The sequence below is a fragment of the Periophthalmus magnuspinnatus genome, chromosome 2 (assembly GCF_009829125.3).
Source record: "Periophthalmus magnuspinnatus isolate fPerMag1 chromosome 2, fPerMag1.2.pri, whole genome shotgun sequence".
Lineage (NCBI taxonomy): Eukaryota > Metazoa > Chordata > Actinopteri > Gobiiformes > Gobiidae > Periophthalmus > Periophthalmus magnuspinnatus.
Window position 1 is genome coordinate 3,809,778 of NC_047127.1, and position 20,459 is coordinate 3,830,236.

A 20,459-nucleotide genomic window follows, 5' to 3' on the forward strand; every position below is an offset into this window, starting at 1 on the left:
TCTTCCCAAAATAATACCATATATCTTACTTCATATATTTGATGTCTTCTGTATGTGTCTAAAATGTAGAAAGTAGTAAAAAAAAAAAAAAAAAAAAAAAAAAAAAAAAAAAAAAAACCTTGAATGAGATGGTTTGTCCAAACTTTTGACTGTTAGTGTACATATACTTTTATATACTTTGGTAGACAAGTAGATTCCAAATAAAACTGCAGTTTGCATGTTTATAGGACACATAAAGTTCGCTATATTCTTGCAAAGTATTGATTTTACACACTTACCTGATGATGACGGCAGCGCGTGGTCACTGTGTCGTCTCCGCTTTAGCATCTTAGCATCTTAGCATTTTAGCATGTTAGCATGTTTGCATTAGCTGGAAGACAAACTAGGAATTAGCGGAATAACACTTGCGGTTATATTAACTCAGCCCAGGCTTCCTGGAGGTGGTAAGGTATAATTTAGTTTGACTACAAACAACAATTACGAGCAGTTATTTTATATAATACAGCAAATTATCATCTCAAGCTAACTGTGCGGGAAGCTAACATAGCATCATCTCTGAACCCCAATAAAACTAGTAAGATTTCTACTAAGTAATTATAAATAAATGTATAACTACTGCAAAAAATAAAATAATAATAATAATAATAATAATAATAATAATAAATACGTATAATAATAATAATAATAATAATAATAATAATAATAATACATTTTTTAAAAATTGCCTAGGTTTGACAGTTCTAAAGAGTTTACAAACGTGCAAAGTACTTTAAAGGTACAGTGTGTAACTTTCCACCTGCACAGTTCCATGAAAAATTAAAACCATACCGACATTCTCCATGGAGATACATGTTTTATGCCATACTGTGGAATATTATTATAATATATAGCCAAAGGAACAGCATTTCCATGGAGACAAGCAGGAGTGGGCCATCCTCCAGATAAGAGTCAGGTCTGTGGAGATGCAAGCCTGCTCAGAGTTAAGGACATGTATTTTTTTTTTTTAAGTGCAATAAACACAACCTGATTTTGTTTTGGTCTATTATTGGCTAAAATATTGCATACTGTTGCTTTAAAAGAAAGAAAAAAAAGGAGCCATGCATTCTCAAAACACACCAGCCTGTACATTATGACAATATTGCAAAAAAATATTTTAAAAAAGCATCATAAATATTGACAGGCATGATGCTGACACTTTATTTTCAACACAGGCGCCTGCAGAGCAAGTCAGGGCACTGTAACACTCATCAGTCACAAAGACTGGGAAGAAAATGTGTCCTTGGGCATTTCACCTGAGTGGTACACTAAACAGTACACGCTGTTCTGGGAGCTGCAGGAATATATTTGTTTTACCCAGCAACCACTCATCAGATAAACCTCCCTGTCTGAATATGAAGTGATATCAAGAATGTGCATGAGGCATTAAAAACCTGCAGGCCCCCAGAGGTCAAAGGTCATTCGGTTTGATTGATAGCATTGTGAAAATGTCAGGTTTCTGTTTTCCCTGCTTTCTTCTAGCATCACGTTGGCTAGCTCTGGAAAAGCGTGCTATTAACAAGGGGATATAATTAAGGAGATCACTCTAGGGGCCACTGGGGCAATTAACGATCCTAATGAACCGGATTTTTGTAAGCAAACCAGCGTCAAGTCCCAGTGTCATGTTTTCTACGGAGGCTCAGACAGTTCAAAAGTTGAAGGCGTCGTGTTTACAAAAAAAAAATCCAGACTCTTGCAAAATTCCTTATTAAAGCAGAAATAATATGGAAGAAAAACATGATGCTTTGTTATGTTTGAAATCTTATTTTAGTATTTTTTATTAACTTGAATTATTATTATTGATTTATTTATTGATTTATTTTGAAATGGAAGGGTTTGGGGGGTTTTTTAGGTTTCAAATATTTCTATGAATATGTTCTGAGAGTAGAAGGTTGGGTATTTTATTCAGTTTATTGGTAATGCATACTGTTGTGTCCTTGGGCAAGACATGTTTGTATGAATTTATGAGAGTGTGGTATATTTTTGCAGAGGTAACAACATTATAGCATGACTTAAAGCCTCCATTTTGTGTAATAAAGGACCTTTAAATGCTCAGTAATTTGTACATTTATCTAACCGGTTACCATTACAGTATTACAACTATCAAAGTATAGTTCCTGGCTGTTTTAATACAAGCTAAAGCAATAATGTGATTCTGTTGTTTTCACCACCAGAGTTGAGTCAGTTGAGATGATCTGTGAACAAGGAGTGGTCCAGTTCCACCTCCACATCGCCTGGTTCTCCCCTCAAGGCTCTGTCTGGCCTGTCGCTGCCTATAAGCCCAGAGGAAAAGCTACTGCCGCTGGGATGGACCGCTGTTCACACCTCCCTCATGCTCCAAGGTGACTCACAACCACATGAGCCAGCACATGGCCCAACACTGGCCCCCGCGCGCTCACCACTCCCCTCTAGAATCGATGTGACAGTGCGCTGTGCTGTCTGGGAGTCCACATTGATCGAATGGGACGGGGGCCGATGCATTTACGAACCTCGCGGAGCATCGTTTAGACAGCATTGATTTGGGTTCCACCAGAGGCCAGATTAATAGAGCGTGTCTGAGATTATCAAGGCAATGCTATGGTCAGGAGAGAAAGAGAGCTAATGCTAGTCTGACCACGCCCGCCGCTAGTCCTGTTGCGTTTTTAGCATAGACTGTATCTAAAAATGGGAAGTGAGCATGGTAGCACTTCTGGCTCCATCAAGTCTGGCTACAGTTCACTTTCTGTTGAAAAACTGTGGCCTGTCTCTCTGCAACTGCTGCTGTCAGACTCTTCATTTTGGTCTTAAATGTTCCTATTAACCCGCTCTACATGATACTGGTGTTTTTATTTCATTTCTATTCTGTATATGTGAACATTAATAACAAATCAGGCACCATCTTTCCTCAAGGTCACTCCCGCCACCGTTAGCAACAGGCTTGATTGACAGCGTTGCTAAGCGCCCTCTCCCTGCTAAACCAGAGGCGTAGACGGGAAGGGGCGTTACTTTCAACAGCCTTGCTCTGGATTGGCTCTTTGGTTGCTATGATACTTGCAATTGTACTTCGTAATATGGAACTCGGCCCCAAATTTTCACTTTTTTATACAGTCTATGGTTTTTACAAGCAAGTTTATCCTTTACTTTGACGGTATGCAGTTAGCCGCTGTACAGATACTTGCACACAGGAGCTGAATTCAATCATTAGCGACATAAAGAGCTTTTTGTATGAGGTTACAACGGCTTAAAATACAATAGACTATCAAGGAAACTGCCTATATAAATTACTGATAAAGATGCAAGAGGATGTAACGGCATCAACAAGGGACCTATAAAGTAATTCCATGATATTGCATTATCCCAAATCAATAATGAGAGAGCCAAACAGCAAATGCACCCAGGGTCGATGCGATCTTTAGTGGTAGTCACGTGGTAAAAATCAGAAGAGATCAGATTAAACCACAAACCATAAGGCCGATAACAATAACTGTGATATTTTTTGCGATCTATCTGAAACGCGCTAAAACATACCCGCAGTTTTAGTCGTAATTGAAATGAAATAAACCAACAGCGCAGCAATATCACCGTGTACGAGCTAGTTCCTCTTTTATTGTTGTAGTAACAGATTTTCTCAAGACCTTTTGCAGTCCTTCTAAATAAAATGGTCCACGAATACGAGCCCAGCTAAAGGTTATGATTGTCATGGGGAAGAGGAAATGTGTAGGCAGAAGTCAAAGCAGGAAGCTATTTTTATTTTGCTAATGCAGCACTCTGACAAAGCCATCTCTCATATATTGTTATGTAATATGTATTATGCAATATTTATACCTATGGATGTATGAATCTATGCATGTACGCACATAAGCAAGACTGATTTGTGGTTAGATCAGCTTCCATCACATGACAATGATGATGCAGACTTCCCCCATAGGCTTTGAAGGCCGTATAACTTTACACACAAGAGCTTTAAGCAAAAACATGTCCGCTCATAGTACGCCATATGTCGCCGTGGAAACCCCACAGGGCCAAACAGTTGAGCCCGATGACCACATGTGGGAACAAATGTGGCGCAGATATCTCATTTAATCACGCCCAACTGCAAATCTACAGAGCTAGCTGCAGCAGGAGAAGTCACGATGAAACCAGCAGACAGACAGGCAGACAGGCAGACAGGAAGTGAGAAAGAGATGCTAAACAATGCTAGCAGTAAACTTGACTTCCTGTTTGTGGTCATGTGATGTCACAACGTTCTCAAGAGCCTAGTTTAACAGATCGAGGGTAAGGCAGAAATCTAGTATGAGGAGGTTTTGATGATGCCATACTCCCAGATGGGGTCAGTGGGTGTATTAATAACACTTTGCCATGAAATATCCAAAATGTAAATCCACAAATGTTGAATCTAATCATTTCTATTTGTGCCTAGACTCCAAAACTCACTGAATTACAACAGAAATCAGCATTTTGACAGTTAATTTAAGCTTATTACTGGTCTATAGGATGTTGTGATGCCATCTGAAAGCAATAGAATCCAAATTTGTGAGTAAATAATAAAAAAAAAGAAGAAGAAAACAATGGGATTTCTGGATTTATCAACTTGGCTCAAAGTGTAATAATTCTCCTTAAGAAGCTGCAAACACGATCTGCTAAAAATGTGCAATTTAAAACGAGCATAAGGTGATATTTCTGTTCCGAAGACATAGGAAGGATTGGGCATTTTTCTGATAGATTGCAAAAATACGATTATTGTTGCTAAAAATATTCACTTTTTAAATCAGTATTTCCAATTTGAAGTAAGTACGAACCCAAATAAGCCATAATAATACAGTTAACGTGTGGTCCTAAGCAATGAGGTACACCGTCTGTGGATTTGCATGTGGCGCGTTTGGATATTACTTGGCCCATAGCGCGATGACCCCTGACCTCCTGGCCTCCAGCTGATGTTCGGTCATAATGACATCCTTGAAAGTGAATGTGGCCTCTCGGTATCACAGATAATGGGCAGGTCGCTCGCAGCTCTTCTGAACGTCGCCCTCGGGTTGGTGGGTGGGTGGTTGCCATGGAAATGCGCCGCAGAGCCAGTCAGGGAAAGATAATTGACTTAGACAGTCGACTCGGAGGAACCCGTGTGTTCAGATAAAACCACAGAGCGCAAAGACATGAATTAGTGACCAGAGCGAGGAAACAGTTTTAGTGCAGCTTTAGTGTGTTTACATATAAGCTAGTTGGAGATTTGCTTAGGTATTTTACTGTTTTTAGCTGTTATAATGATTACTAACAGAAAAACTTTCACTTTCAAGTACATGTTCCATCCTCAGCAATGGTAGTTTTCAAGCCAGATGCCCTTCCTGTTGCAAGTCTCTACATTTATCCAGGTTTAGCGCAGGCACAAAGACAACACCAGCTTCTGATCCCACGTGGCTAGACATTTTGTGCCATTATATGAGTATTAGCTTTCGATGCTACGTTGCTAAGCTGACATCTTTGGTGGAAACGTTAGCTGCATTTGAAGAAGCGTCAAAAACTGTACGTCTAAACTGTATGTAGGATTTGTCAGGCACATTGCTGATGATCTGAAAACCTGCAGCAGCTTTGACAATGAGGCAGCCAGCCGTCTCCGCCCACCCGTCTCAGGAAGTGACTCAGCACCAGCAGCTGTTGCCATGGGTTACCGGCAGGCAGGACAGCCCGCAGGATCCCATCACACCGGGTGCTGCTGACACATCGGACCCCCACCCGCCGACCCACCCCTCCTCTTCTTTTTTTGCATTTCTGAATATATCTACAGACACTACTCCACCCCATCACTTTCCCAGAGCGGCATTAGCATTAGCGCAGGGAGTGGACATGCAGCGAGGCCTTAATCCCATGCCTCTGCAACAAGATGTGGTCCATGTGCCGTGCGCTAGCTGTTAGCCCCAACGTTAGCCCTTCTCTTCCACCCCTCCTCCTCAGTGCAGATTAATGCCTTATTAAGAGCAACAGACTTAACCCCAATCCACTTATACTGCTCGGACACTGTTAGACTGTTTCGTAGGCACATTTTGCAAGATACACCATTAAAAAAACGAAAACTTTACAAACACAAGCTGCAGTAATGACATTAATTTCACCCCGCTACATTTTTTCCACTTCCTGATGCTCATAAACGTTCAAATTTCCAGTAAAGTGTGATTTAAATAGTGCGTTATATAACATTTCTGCTGTCTAATCGTCTCCCTTTGCCTGCAAAATCTCGCTGCACGGCATTAAACAAGTTACAGGTCGGGTCTGCGGAGAGGCGGACACGCTTACAGTAAGATGCAGGTTTTCAAGGTTAAGCTAAAAATGTGTAAATGTGCAAAAACGCAAGAAACACAACATATATGTAAGATGAAAATGTGATATTCCAGGTAAAGCAGGAACATCTACCCCATTGGAAAAGTTCCATAGTGCTTCTTTAGATATTGAAAGGTTGCAGGAGATTTCAGCCATGTCATGCTAATGCCATTAAAGCTCTGTAGGTGGAGGCTAATTGAGGCTGGAGGCACTCGAGGGCACAGGGCTGAGTAAGTCTCCTGCTGGGTTGTACCTTCAGCAGATCAGGGCTCACTCTCTTTAAGCCTCTGCTCACCCAGGCATCAAACTCACTCAGGAAACCATTTGTCTCCTGGAGGTTATCTCTGAACTTATACAGACGTGACTTATCTAAGCCAAGAGCTGCACTGAATTATTTTGCAGACAGAACTATTCAAAGTCTCTTCCGCTAAAGACATAGCGGTGGGTTGAACAGGTTTCATTTCCGTGTTTCTGCCTCACAAAAAAATGCTTCCGTTACAACTTTAAATCCCTGCCAAGAACATAAAGTGCTATTACACAGTCAGGCCGGAGACGGGAGACAGAAGGAAAGAGGCTCCACAGAAGAAGCTCGTGTTTTCAAATGGTGTAGATGTGTCTGTGGTGCACTGCCAAATAAAACATTTACAAGTCGTTTTAGTAACAAATTCTTTTTTATTACAACATTTCACGGTTTTCCATTTTCGGTAATGATTTGTGGCAGAGTAACATGACTGCTGGGAATTTACAAAACTCCACAAGATTTTAATTTAGAGCCAAAATCGTGCAAACAGATGGTTTGAATTGCCAGGATTTTTTTCCACATTTGAGACGATTCAGAGACTGCTCAACACAAAAGCCGTCCTGAATGGTTCAGAGCAGGGCCCAGACCAGGTCCACTTGGGATCTCCCAGATCTATATGGAATCCGTCAATTACTTTGATCCTTGTGTAAAAAATAACAAAAACAGAAACATAGTGACACACATTTTTTGGGGCATTTACATTTTGGCCAGCGTACATACAAAGTTGTGCATTTTCCGAAAATTAGAAGACAAAAACGATAAAAAGCTCGACGCCCCGGCTTTTGGCGCGAAAGCAGCTACACAGGAAGTTGGGTTTTGGTGTTGGTGGGTGAGACGATGATGTGCTTCCTGTCCCTCAGGACACGCACCTTTAGGACCATGTCGCTCCCCTGCCCCGCCTCAGATGGACCATCCTCGAGGGGTGGAGATGTTCACCAAGGGGCACGTGCAAACTGCCCAAACGGAGGCACCATCCGCCCGCACGTGTGTGCAGAGCGGTTGTTGTTGTCATTTCATAATTTCGGTTACAAAGTTATACAGCTAAAAGAAGTGACTGAAAACAAGGCAATGCGGGAGAAGGGGGTGTACAGTGCATGATGGAGGTGCAGGCTTCACGATGTCTCTGCCTTCTCCTGTTCAATGGCTGTGGAGAAAAGAAACAAAGGTGTGAGGAACAAGGCTGTGGTCACCACCCTCCTCCCCCAGAGCCACACACATCTGTTCATGCTCAGACACGTACGCACACGTGCAGGCACGCACACACATATGTACGCACACACGCACGTGCACCCCCACACGCACGTACACACATACACTTACACACGCGCGCACACACACGCACGTGCACACACACTCACTTTCTTTTGAAGGCAGGGGGTTCTTCTCCTGCGTCTCCGTCTTCTTCAGTTTGGATTTGTCGAACTTCGTCACCTCAGACACGTCGGGTTTGTCGCTCATGTTTGCGGTTGGTCTGTAAAATAAAACATCATAAAAGTGTGAAACACAAAAACTTAGGCACGGGTTATCAACAATGATTATGTAAGAGGGATTTGTGAGGCTAATCTTGATTCCTGCAGCACAATCGCGGGTTGGGCGTTGTCTGAAATCACGTCGTTCTCGCTCGTTCTCGTTCTCTTTACTTTCTCCACATGCGCAACACTTTCCTTCAGCGCCTTTGTTCGCCTCAACTCCACTCACCCTCACTGCCCTGCCGTCCCGTTATCCAGCACTTGAGCCCGTGATGCTGCAGACAACAAAGCCCGTCCCGAGGCACATTTACATAACAATGGAAGTTCCACTGCTGAGAAATGACCATGACGCACAAAAACAGACTCCACCAATGTGAAATATAAAACAAACGCGCAGAGAAACCACACATTATTGATGCGTGTTTGTTTTAAGGAAGTGTGCACAGTTAAACAGGCGCATACTTCAGAACATCCGCAAATTCACTTGTCACGTAGGCTACTTCTACTTCTCCCTTGGCGCTGCGTAAAAGGACCACCGCCCAGATCTCACCCATTCACCAAGTCTCTCCCAAAAATCCAAGTTCCAAGCTGCAAAATCCCCCAAAGAAAACGCCTACACGTCCACGCAGCGCGCACAGACAAAGCGCAGTGGAGGTATTTGAATATAACGGGACCTGGACGCACGCAGCCGTCCACAACAAAGGAACGGGGTCTTGGACATGTGTGAACGCGTCTGGACAAAGACAGGAGCGCGTGTCACATCACTGCAAACTGCAAAAGTACTACCTTTAACGTCAAATTAGCCAGTTAATTGGGCCAATCCCGGGGAAGGAAGCCGCGTCTAGAGGACTGGTGATGCCGAAGGCGCAAACCGACCCTCGTGCGCAGATAATAAAGGACAAAGAAGTGATTTGTTTAGTCAGGATGTCTTACCGGAGTGTGGTCTAGGAGCTGGAGATGTCTCGAGTCGGAGCGGTGCAGCAGTAGTGGCGTGTCCAACTGTGCGCAATAGATATACCCAGAAATATGCTAATGACGCATGACATCACCAGGCTCCAGCGCAGCGCCCTCTGCTGGAGATGCACGGGCACAGCGTCAAACTCGGTGTCTAAAACCTCCACAACAGCAAAGAATTGGTGTTATAGCGCAATAAACGAAACATTGCACAATATTTTGGTCATATTGGCGCATTTCTGGTGTCTAAATGTGGTTAATTAGTTATCAGGCATCTGCAGTCATTTCCTAGTGTCTGGTACAGGTTTCAGTAAAGATGCCCAAGCAGCGAGCTCCTCCTGGTGGAAGTAAATGGAATTGTCATAAATACTTGAAAATGTTGATTCTCTGTTGATATAATTAACTATTAAAATATATAGCTTTATTTGCAACTCTGCTGTGGTAAAATGGACATGTAGAGAACTAGACCAAGATGTGAAAGTGTTTTGGTTCATCTGCAGAGCTGTGGTGGAAGAAGCACTATTAGTTTTATTTGAGTAAAAGTAAATAGTGGAGCAACAAAATATTAAAGTAAAAATATCACATAAAACATTGATTTAGATAAAAAGTATTAAAGTCCTTGTTGAAAAATGTATTTAATATACGTGAAATACTTTTTTTTTTTAAAATAAAGCTTCAAATGTAGTGATTTTGATACAGATTTGTGCCGAATTTTGTTCAACAGAAACAACAGAATTGGTTTTCTACTTGTTTTAATTTGTATATTTTTGTTTGCTTACCCTTTTCAGCAGGTCTCAGACAGTAATAAATACTTTTACTTTCAGTCCAGTGGAGTAGAAGGTACAGATACTGCGCTCAAATGTAGTAAATTTGTCATTTCTAATTGTCAATGATCAGTTTGTCTATTTTTAATCCAAGTGAACAGCCCCGTCCTGTGTCAGTAAAAGTCTGTGGTTTGGAGCAGAGTTCAGACTTCAAAATGCCTGTTTGTTGTGTAAAATGGCATTGATCTTGTGCGTTTCATGTCCTGAAATTAAGACTGAAAGCTGTTTATTTGTTTAGAAAGAGAAAAATCTAGTTGAAAATCATTTTAATATTGCCGAGCTTTCATCTAAAGTGAAGTTGTCGTGTTGGTGATGGTGGGGTCGTCGTACGAGCGATGGAGCGGCACAAACATACAGTGACTTTGTAAGCAACTGTCAAAGCTTTATTGTCAAAGAAACAGTTTAAAGTGTTACATATAAAAAATAATCATGATATTCCACCATCTTGAATTCACCTTCAGGCAGACAGTGGCATCAGTGAAACAAAAGTGACCCGTTACGACTGACAATTACACCACTTCAGTGACTTCAGCTGAAATCACAAGTGAGATTTGAACACTCCAAGCCAAAGTTCAGGCTCAATTAGTTTTAATGACCTTTTGGAATGTGGATGGAGGACCCACTACTACCTCGTACTGAATCAGGCACAAACCTGTCCATGTTTTTTTTACACAACTTAAGAACTTAAGTTTGTAGGTTAGGGTTGTGGAATAGGCGTTACTATTAGCAGCTTTGTATTCGGCACATTCTGGTTAGGCTCAGTACTAAAAAGAAGACGACATGGGATTGTTCTAAGATTTAACCAGGAGGGGCCTAAGAAAAGTTAAGAAAGCATAAACATAGAGCTTCAATATATATTGGTATTAGTATATAACTCAACTTATTATTTTAATGGCCAAGCGAATCTTAGGGGGAAAGGTGCGCAGTCAAATGAGGCTTCTTTTATTCAGGGAAGTATCATTTCTTTCCAAACATGATACAAAGAAAAGAATGTTTCAAGCATAAGGTCAGCGCAGACAAGACTAAAGAGCCTTTGGTTCAAAGTGAAGGCCAAATCAGCAAAGAATCATGCTGAACATAAGAAAACAATACAAAAGAATGAACTCATAAATACAAAATCATCTTCAGGAGGAAGAGATCTGCTCTGTTTCCCGGTGTGGATATGATGTTTACAGTCACATACGTGGCCCTCGAGGGCTTCTGTGGAGGTGGTGCGCCCCCCACAGGATGGGGGCAGGGCTGGTACCTTACACTTTACAAAGGAACGTGGCTGAAGAGGTAGGACACGGACTCGCCGTTGTGGGTTCTCCTGATGGCCTCTGCCAGGATCATGGAGATGTCGATTACCTACAACACAAAGGAATGTGTGATTTATGATCCACATCATTTACTGGGACCAAGACGGCGCTACTCAAGACGTTACCTGGATTTTAGGACACGCCCTCATCTTCTCCTCCTGTGGGATTGTGTTGGTCACGACCACGGCCTCGAACGGGGCCTGGTTAATGCGAGAGATGGCAGGACCTGAGAAGATTCCGTGTGTGAGGATGGCGTAGACCTTCACCGCTCCAGCGTCGATCAACCTAAAGACAGTTCAGTGGGAAACAAACACAGTGACGCCGGCTCAGTGTAAAAGCACATTTAAAAAAAAGGAGAAAGACTCACTTGTCTGCGGCGTGGCAGATGGTGCCGCAGGTGTCGGCCATGTCGTCCACCAGAATGGCCACTCGGTCCTTGACGTCTCCCACCAGGACCATGCGGTCCACTTCATTGGCCTTTTTCCTCTCTTTGTGGATGAGGGCAAAGTCCACATTGAGACGGTCTGCGATGGAAGTTACACTGAGGACACAAAGGTTTGGTCAAACCAGTGTCAGAAAACAGGGCGATTGTGATGTGCAGAATAAACTCACCGTTTGGCTCCTCCAGCGTCTGGAGACACAATTATACAATTTTTCCATTCAGGAATATTCTCCCTTATCCACTGCAGAACAGCTGGTTCTGCATACAAGTTATCCACAGCTATGTCGAAGAAACCCTGCAGAACAAAACATTATGTAAACAGTGGTAACAGTACAGTACACAGTAAAGAGGCCGACGCTCATCTTAATGTTTATGGTCTGAATGTTGGTCATAACAAAGTGACTAACAATATTTCCGACATTACTGTTCATATTTATATCGACACATGACAGAGTTGTACCTGGATTTGTGAAGCGTGGAGGTCCATGGTGATGATGTGGTCGGCCCCGGCGACAGACAGCATGTTGGCCACCAGTTTGGCCGAGATGGGAGCGCGGCTCTGAGACAGCAGCACAGACACAGGCTCAGGTCAGCGCTCTACTCAAATCTACTGTGTCCTCTGGGTTAGTGAGGCACCTGCTCTCTGTGCACTCTGGGACATGAGTGTTTGTGTAAAGAGAACTACGTTCAACACCAGTCCTCAGTATAAACGTATAAAAGCATTTGTCTACGTGCCTGTGTTTTTATTACACAACACACATTCATTCTTCACATTCAGCAGTTTGAGCTTCTTCCGTGGCCACATTTGTCAGTGTCAGCGATATCGGTTTGGACTTCTGCAGCCTCTTCAAACCAAACACACAATAGTAAAGCACGTGCGCAGTGCAGATAGCGGGGATTATTCCAGTGACCTTGAGGTTAGTGGGTAAATTGCTGTACCTACTGAAATGCAGAAACTGTGTCAAATCTAAGCTGCTATCCAAGTTTTCCAGTTCAAAGGTGACAGGTGCTTACACTCCTCTGCTTCAGGATGTTTACAAAACACACAAAATGGACGTGTGTTAAATAAAAGTTTTGTTCAGAGTGAATGTGAGGTAAGGCGCCGCACACATTACAAAGTGTTTTTTTTTTTTAATCTCGGAGTGACTTTGAGGTCAGAGAATGAGGCAGTGTTTGCTTTGTCCTTATGTGAAGTTATGTTCCTCTGAGGCGCTGTTCACAGAGCGTTACCTGGAAAAGTAAGTTACCTCAAGCACAGGTGACTCCAGGCAATCATTTACCAGAGCAGCAGAAAACGGCTGCTGGCAATGTGGGTCACTTTCACACTTTAATACGACTGCTTTAAACTCGAGCCAAACTTTACTTTTTTTCTGATCTGCGCGTGTACAATGTTGTTTCCTCGTCACAAACAGACCTGGAGTTGTGTTTTTTCGTTTCATTCATACATGTTTAAACGCACAAACCCTACATGTTTAAACTGATTTCTTCTCTCAAACTGCAAACACTCTGCTCCACCTTGTGATGTCATCATGTGGTAATACAGGAAGTGCTCCGCTGTGTTTTTAAACTCCACACACCTTCATTTCTAGAATCATTTAGATCATTTCAGCTCTGGAAATGCCACTTATCTCTACTGAACTAAAGGTAAAAGGAGCTACCAATTCATGACATCACAAGGTAAAACAGAACATTTCGAGCTTAAGAGATGTAGACTAATAAAGCAGGATTACTCAAACATGTGTGAATGAAACAAAACACAACTCCAGGTCTGTTTTTGAGGATGTACCAACATTTACAGGACTTTTAAGTGTGTATTTTTAGGCGGAGGGCGTAGTACCTTGTCCTTCTTATCCTGGCGGGCGTAGGGGAAGCAGGGGATGACGGCGGTAACCCGGGACGACGACGCGATCTTACAGGCGTTGATCATGATGAGCAGCTCCATCAGGTTGTCGTTGATCTCGCCGCAGCCGCTCTGCACGATGTACACGTCCTCGCCGCGTACGCTCTCCCCGATCTCCACACTGTGAAAAGACAAGAAAGAATGTACAAGAGTTAGACTTTATATGATTTACAACTGTTTGATTATATGACAGGCCAAGCACTGTCCATGTTTTTAAATAAACACATACATATATATTTGGATTTGGAGCTCAGTATTAACCGTATGTGCAGCTTCTTTGCAATAGTAGCGACGTTTTGCCATTTTTAAGTAATACGATGGGATCTGAGCTGTAAATTGTAGAAAATATAACGTCTATGGCTGTTTTTTGGTTCATTCTGTTCTATTCCATTTATTTGTTGCAGCTCAGGCCTTTGAATGATACAAAATAAAAATAAAAATACATTTACTGGGATGATTTTACTTTCAATATTACCGTTTATCTCGATATTTCTCTGTAGCGATATAACACGTTTCAAAGTTTGTTATGGTGACAGGAATAGAAAGAAAACATTAATCTTAAACTAGTTTCCATGTGCAGACCTCTTTCTCTTTTCTCTTCACTGTATTTATTGCTTTTGTTGAAATAACCCCACTGTTTTTAGTGAAATCTGAACAGTTTTAAAAGCTCTTCTGGGGACTGGGGTTGCAAATTAGCCTGGGCTATAAACACTGATACTTGCAACATAAATTAACACTTCATTAATCTGATCCATTTGTCCCTTGTCACGAAAACAAAAACAAAACATTCAAGAGTCAATTTACATAAAAGCACCTCTAACAATAATTTCACTAATAACAATGATGCTCGAGTTTTACGAATACAGCGCATCTTTTAAGTCTTATTCTTCTACAAAGTGATTTCAAATGTGCAAATCACGCTACAGTGTCATTAGTGGGGATGGGATTGAAGGGAAAAGGTGCAAAGGGGTCTCTTGTCCCAGGCCCCAGGGACTCAGGGACCTAGAATTGTGAGGCTTCTTAACCCAGGCCCCCAAATGCGTTTATTTTTTATGTATTTTTTTTGCAATTAACTTTTTATTTGTATGTTCAACTCAAAGATCTCATCCAAAAAATAAAATAAAATAAAAATCCGCAATCCCGAGCCCCTCGCATTTCTGTCGACGGCCCTGCTCATCCATAATGTTCTCCGCTAGATCGTTTTCAGGTCGTTTTCACTGATAAAAAGCACAATTTATAACAGCTGTTTAAACATGGAGCTTATTCATAACATTAAAATGATAATTATTCATATCCAGAGTATTTTTAAACTGTCAGCGACTGATATAATTATTTTGTCCGTGACACAAAACACTAAATGTCAATATCGCCCCATGTCCAGGTGTTCTTCATCTCCACACTCACTCTTTCCTAATCAAACAAAAGACACATTCAAGTCTTTGCAAGTTACTGACAAAGTTATTTCTATTGTGTAATCTGTGATGAGTCCAGCCTGTCGTTTCATTTTCAGAATTGCACAGAGGAAAGGTAAAGGTGTGGTACCGAACTCCTCCGTAAAGACGCAAAGCAGCAAATGTGTCCTCTTTGGTCATGTGATCAGCGTACGCCTCTAGAGCTGGGATCAGTATTTATCATGAGTAAAAATGGAGAGATTTGGGTATTTCTGTTGTAATATGATTAAATTTGAGCTGTAGAGGGTTGAATAAGTCACTTTTATGGCTAATTATTGTCACATTCTGCCGTTTATTTGCTGCAGCTCGTGTCTTTTAATGAACCAGTCTATTTAAAAAGGGTTTACTAGGATTATCTTACATTATTTCAATCTTAAATAGTGGCAAAAAAGTTTCAATATTACAGTTTATCACAATATTTTTCTGTAGTCGCTTAAGCAAATACAGATGATAAATGATAACATTGAAACAAATTTATTACGAGCAGATTTAAACCACAAAAAAATGTTCTAAATCTACAATATTGTTAAAAATCATGAGCTGCATTAAATAAACAGCAGAATGAAACACTTAGAAGTTATAAATTCAACCTTCTACAGCTATGACTCATTACAGATGGAAACTAACGACCTTAGATCTCGTCGTATAGTCAAGAAATAACCAAAAATTTCCCCTTATAGTGCAAAAAAAACTGTAAACACGACAAATATTGACCCTAAAAATATAGTTCCAGGTTTCATACACTGAGTTATAAGTTGATATAGTGATTATCATGACGTGAATAAGCATAAACTGTTTCAAACATACGATAAAATAATCATAGACTGGCAATAAAGTGTGAGAGTGTGTCCGTGGTCAGATAAGAATCCTGTTTTTACACATACCGGTACATTTTAATTAAAAAAGACTTAAGGTTTTCTGCACTCTTTTGCTTTAATGTCAATTTTATGATGATGTTTTGATTTGTCGTCTTGTGATTTTAATGTATTTTTCTGTAAAACACTTTGAATTACTTTGTGTGGGAATTGTGCTGTACAAATACACTTGTCTTGATGAAGCGTCACATGTAAAGAATAAATAAGAATAAAAGAATAAAAAGAAGAAGAAACACAACTGTCTCATTGCATAAAATCAGTAGTGGAATTAACAAAGTAAAAGTAGTAAAATACTGCATTTAAGTAAGCATTTTATGTACCTGTACTTTACTAGAGTACATTTTACAGTGTATACTTTTTACTTTTTCTTCACTGCATTTGAGAGCAGGTATCTTACTTTTCGTTTCTGTTAAAAATGTAGTGGAGTAGAAAGTACCAAGTATTTTTCTGATAGGTTGAGACCTGCTGAAAAGGCTGAAGGTTTATTTTAACACATTTGCAGTTTGACTAAAATATACAAATAAAAACCCTATTGATTCCGCTGTTCCTGTTCAACAAAATCCAGCTCAAATCTTTATCAAAATCACCACATTTGAAGCTTTATAAGACTCAAAATCAGCGTGAAATACTTTTACTTTTTACTCCTAAAGTACATTTTTAAACATGCACTTTAATACTTAAAACTTATGTAGATTTTTTTTTTTTTATGTGATACATTTTTCTGCTCTGGAATCTGTACTTTTACTTAACAAAACGCAGTACTTCTTCCACCTCTGCATAAAACTAACCTCCCTCAAAAAACAAACATTGCGTCTGCCGCTGCGAACATGAAATACACAGGTAAATAAACACAGAAACATTAAACACAGAGGAAAGACTTCTCCTCCTTCCCCACGCTCCACTTGGCCTCAAATGAACTGTGAGCAGACGTCCGGGCTCTGGGAGGTTACTACAAACTGTTGTTGTCCTATTTCTTGCCGTTCTGTGCTTTTCTGGGTCTGTATCTGTATCTGCACCTGCTCTGGTTTTCTTGTGAGAACTGGAGAAGAAAATCGTGTTTATTTTGGTTTTGTGACACCCAAACAACCATGTTCTCTTGAGACAGGAGTTTGATAAGTATGTAGGATGTAGTGTGTAGTGTTGTTTTAGGAAAAGGATACAAGTTAAAGTAGAGGCGCTGCACGGGCTGGACTGGCTTTTAACTGCAGAACATATTGGTCCGAGCGCTCAGTGGCCCCTTAACCGGCCCCAAATGGGACTCAACCCCGCTGTGACCATGTTAAAGCAGTGCCCAGTCAACCACAAGATCACTTTAATGTGTTGAAGTAGTTGGCTTCACGTAACAGCGTTTAACTCGAGGTGAAGGGAGGTGATACGAGCGGGCGTCCCCTTAAAAATCTATTGTTAAGGCACTTTGGCCAAACATGCAGTGAGAGCTCAGCTGGCTCATCCCCTTTAATAAACAGGACAGCATGAAGCCAAAAGGTCAACAGAGACAAAGGTCACGCAAAAGCTATGTGACCTTAGGAAACTTAGTCATACGCCAAGAGCTACTGAGTCAGTTTTGCGTCAACAGCGAGATACTAAAGCGCAGAGATGAGAGGAATACTTTGAAAATGGATTTAGTCACAGAATACACAATAAAATATAGATTGTGTGATGTATTCTGGTACACGGTCCAATCAGAGTACTGCATTCTGAATACTTTTACATCAAATTGCATTTAAATTATAGTGTAAAGACATGGGTGTAACGTGGGTTTAAAAACAGCTTAATGTTTGTTTCACTGTTCAGCATCACAGATGAGATGGAAAAGTCACACCTCCATTCACAACAACAGCCGTGTTTTGTGTTTTTATTACAAATTATGTGCCGTTTGAATCAAAAAATTGTGTTATTTATAGGTATTCCTTTGATTTTAGAAATGTAACTGTGTTCCGAGTACCATCAAATGTAAAAGTAACTGTACCAGAATACAGTTACACACAAAAAGTACTCAGAATATATATTATATGAACATTCATTCATATTTAATTACTACATGTCCCACATGTTAGAGCCATATGAAACATCTCGGACTAAAGCAGGACTAAAGCAGGACTAAAGCAGGACTAAAGCAGGACTAAAGCAGGACTAAAGCAGGACTAAAGCAGGACTAAAGCAGGACTAAACATGGTGACTCAGAGTTTCAGTTTTGTGCAGTTAAAACCTGGAACATTCTTCCTGAAGATGTGAGACAGGCCTCTACTTTGACAATGTTTAAATCCAGGATCCAAACGTTTCTGTTCAGCTGTGCATATGACTGAAAGGGTTTTATTCTGCCTCTTCTCTTAATATTCATTTTAAGATGATTATTTATGCTTTGATTTATTGTATTGTGAAATTGTGATGTACAGATAAACTTCCCTTGCGCCTTGTCTTCATCTGCGCCTGTGTGCAGCCTCTTATTATAACTAATGTCTTGTCTACGAGCGCAAATGTGCACAAATTCGGCGCATGTGACTTAATTAGGGACATAACGCGCGTGTTGTGCTCAGACATTTGCGCAGCTCATAAAACTGTTCTAAAAATGAATTGTGGTAGGCCAGGAAAGGCATCTGCACGCGTAAAACCACGTAGGCTACAGTAGGCCTACGACAATTACAAGTACATTTCATTAGGAACAAACCGCGTTTTGGCAGGAACAAGAACTTCATCCATGACGCACAGATTCAAAACGAAACCTACTGTGAAAACATTAAACTACACGAAAAATAATGACTGTAATGTTTAGTTCACGTTTCTATTTGAACATAGTGACGTGTGTCTATTCAGAAAATGTTCCGTAGGCTCCACAGCGCACAGCTTCAGTACAAAATGATCCTCAGAGCCTGGCGCGCTGCTAAACGGTGAAACTGTTACATAATCCCACTGTTTCTCTGTTTAAACACTATAGTTCAGGATCTCCCGGTGAAAAGGTCAACATAAACTGGTATTAGATTAAAGGATTATTGTAGAATCTGTGTGGACGTGGCCTGACGCTAGCCCGTTAGCCTGCTGTGTTTACATGTGGCGTGTCACGTGCGGACAGAGGCTCATCCCGCTCGACTATTGTTAGCACGGAGCTAACTTTACGCACATGGCACACGTAGAGCGCGGACACACAGCGCGGCTACAACACGAATAATACCAACAGTAGAGGCGTGTAGAGCAGGGGAAACGTGTACTCGCCATGTTTCCTGGTTGCTGAACTTCTTGGTGATGACTTTCCCCAGGTCCAGTCCGAGCCGATCCGCCACCTTCTGGGACAAGTCGTGGTGAGAGCTCCCGCTGAAAAGCACGATGTTGGGCATTTCGGAGGGTCAAACGGTGAGATTAGTCCGAAAAATGGAAGGAGGTTGGAAAGGAGGCGTCGGTGTGTCCCCACTGAAGGGTTTGAGAAGTGAGAGACGTGCGGGTTAAAGCTGCGGCTCTGGCATTGCCCTGCGCGCTGCTGCGTCCGACGGCGGAGAGGAGCTGTTGCGCGGAGGGAGTGCGCAGAAACGACACAAAGCCCTCCCCTTTTTGGGATGGACAGCGCGCTCCACCAAACAAACGCGTTCTAGACTGTTTTACAAAATAATACAAGTTTAGTTAGGCCTTAGTCACTAAAAAATGACTTGGCTCTTAATGTGAAATGATCCAAATTGGAGTTAAACGCGTGCGTAAAGCGTAATGCGTAAAACGTGTATGAATGACAGCTCTATTACTATTCAGAAAACATAGAAAAAGCCAAATGAATATTATGAATAAGACCTGGAGGACTAAGGGATTACACACATATCCAGAAAACAGATAAAAGCACAGAACTGATCTATGGATGAAAAAAAAACATACAATAAAAAGTGGACACGCTTACCAAACAAAGCTGATATCAAAATATGTTAAAGTGAATGTGGAAATCATACAGTGAAGTTACAAACAGGCAGAGTAAACCACCTTTTTGATGCGGAATGACACATATTGGAATTAAACGCATGCGTCAGAAGTTGGTGTTTTGTTTTGGCCGTCATCATAACTCAAATAAACCTATAGTGCTTAGAATTACTTTTACTTAAGTACAACTTGGCAGCTGCAGTACTGACCCACAAGTTGGCGCCGCTCCCAGTGTCTGCAAACACTGGTGTGTGAATGTGTGTGTGAATGGGTGAGTGGTGTCTTGATGTAAAGAGCTTTGAGTGACTTGAAGGTGGAAAAGCACTATATAAAATTGTGATCATTTACCTTTTTATACAGCACCTTTCTTTCCGATGCATTATTAACTCACTTTTTCATTTCACAGCTGCCCCGGGACAGACTGACAGAAGCGAGGCTGCCAATCTGCACCATCGGCCCCTCCCACCACCACCAACACTCACTCACACACCACATTCATGCTACTTAATGTGGGTGACGTGTCTCGCCTGAGGACACAATGATGTTTTTGCCACTGGCACCACACTCCTTGTACTTTTACTTTGAGTACATTAATAGCCACATAACTGTACTTTTACTCAAGTACTATTACTCACTCCTATTTCCAACCCTGGCTAATCATAGGCCAGGAAGTCTACAGTGTATTTTATGTAATGCCATATGTTACGTTCCATTATGAAACATT

The 20,459-nt window shown here is 41.3% G+C and overlaps 2 protein-coding genes across 2 annotated transcripts; both read right to left on the reverse strand.

Annotated features, from left to right (window-relative positions):
- Positions 1-6,976: 6,976 nt before the first annotated feature.
- On the reverse strand, positions 6,977-9,127 carry LOC117380205 (thymosin beta-12). The gene is made up of 3 exons (XM_033976969.2): positions 9,031-9,127; positions 7,987-8,099; positions 6,977-7,772 (listed from the first exon to the last, which is right to left on the reverse strand). Exons 2-3 carry the CDS (start codon positions 8,084-8,086, stop codon positions 7,741-7,743), a joined length of 132 nt encoding a protein of 43 aa, XP_033832860.1. The 5' UTR covers positions 8,087-8,099; positions 9,031-9,127; the 3' UTR covers positions 6,977-7,740.
- Positions 9,128-10,236: 1,109 nt separating this feature from the next.
- LOC117380189 (ribose-phosphate pyrophosphokinase 2) lies at positions 10,237-19,349 on the reverse strand. The gene is made up of 7 exons (XM_033976949.2): positions 19,052-19,349; positions 13,453-13,636; positions 12,076-12,174; positions 11,786-11,910; positions 11,541-11,714; positions 11,299-11,458; positions 10,237-11,222 (listed from the first exon to the last, which is right to left on the reverse strand). Exons 1-7 carry the CDS (start codon positions 19,171-19,173, stop codon positions 11,130-11,132), a joined length of 957 nt encoding a protein of 318 aa, XP_033832840.1. The 5' UTR covers positions 19,174-19,349; the 3' UTR covers positions 10,237-11,129.
- Between the last annotated feature and the right edge of the window lie 1,110 nt (positions 19,350-20,459).

Excerpts from the sequence above, each read along its gene's own strand:
- LOC117380205 (XM_033976969.2), bottom strand. The coding sequence starts at position 8,086 with ATGAGCGACAAACCCGACGTGTCTGAGGTGACGAAGTTCGACAAATCC. Across the intron at positions 7,773-7,986 it reads CCCCCTGCCTTCAAAAGAAA|CCATTGAACAGGAGAAGGCA; the intron begins GTGAGTGTGTGT and ends TTTTCTCCACAG.
- LOC117380189 (XM_033976949.2), bottom strand. The coding sequence starts at position 19,173 with ATGCCCAACATCGTGCTTTTCAGCGGGAGCTCTCACCACGACTTGTCC. Across the intron at positions 13,637-19,051 it reads TTCAGCAACCAGGAAACATG|TGTGGAGATCGGGGAGAGCG; the intron begins GCGAGTACACGT and ends GTCTTTTCACAG. Across the intron at positions 11,459-11,540 it reads ATCTGCCACGCCGCAGACAA|GTTGATCGACGCTGGAGCGG; the intron begins GTGAGTCTTTCT and ends AACTGTCTTTAG.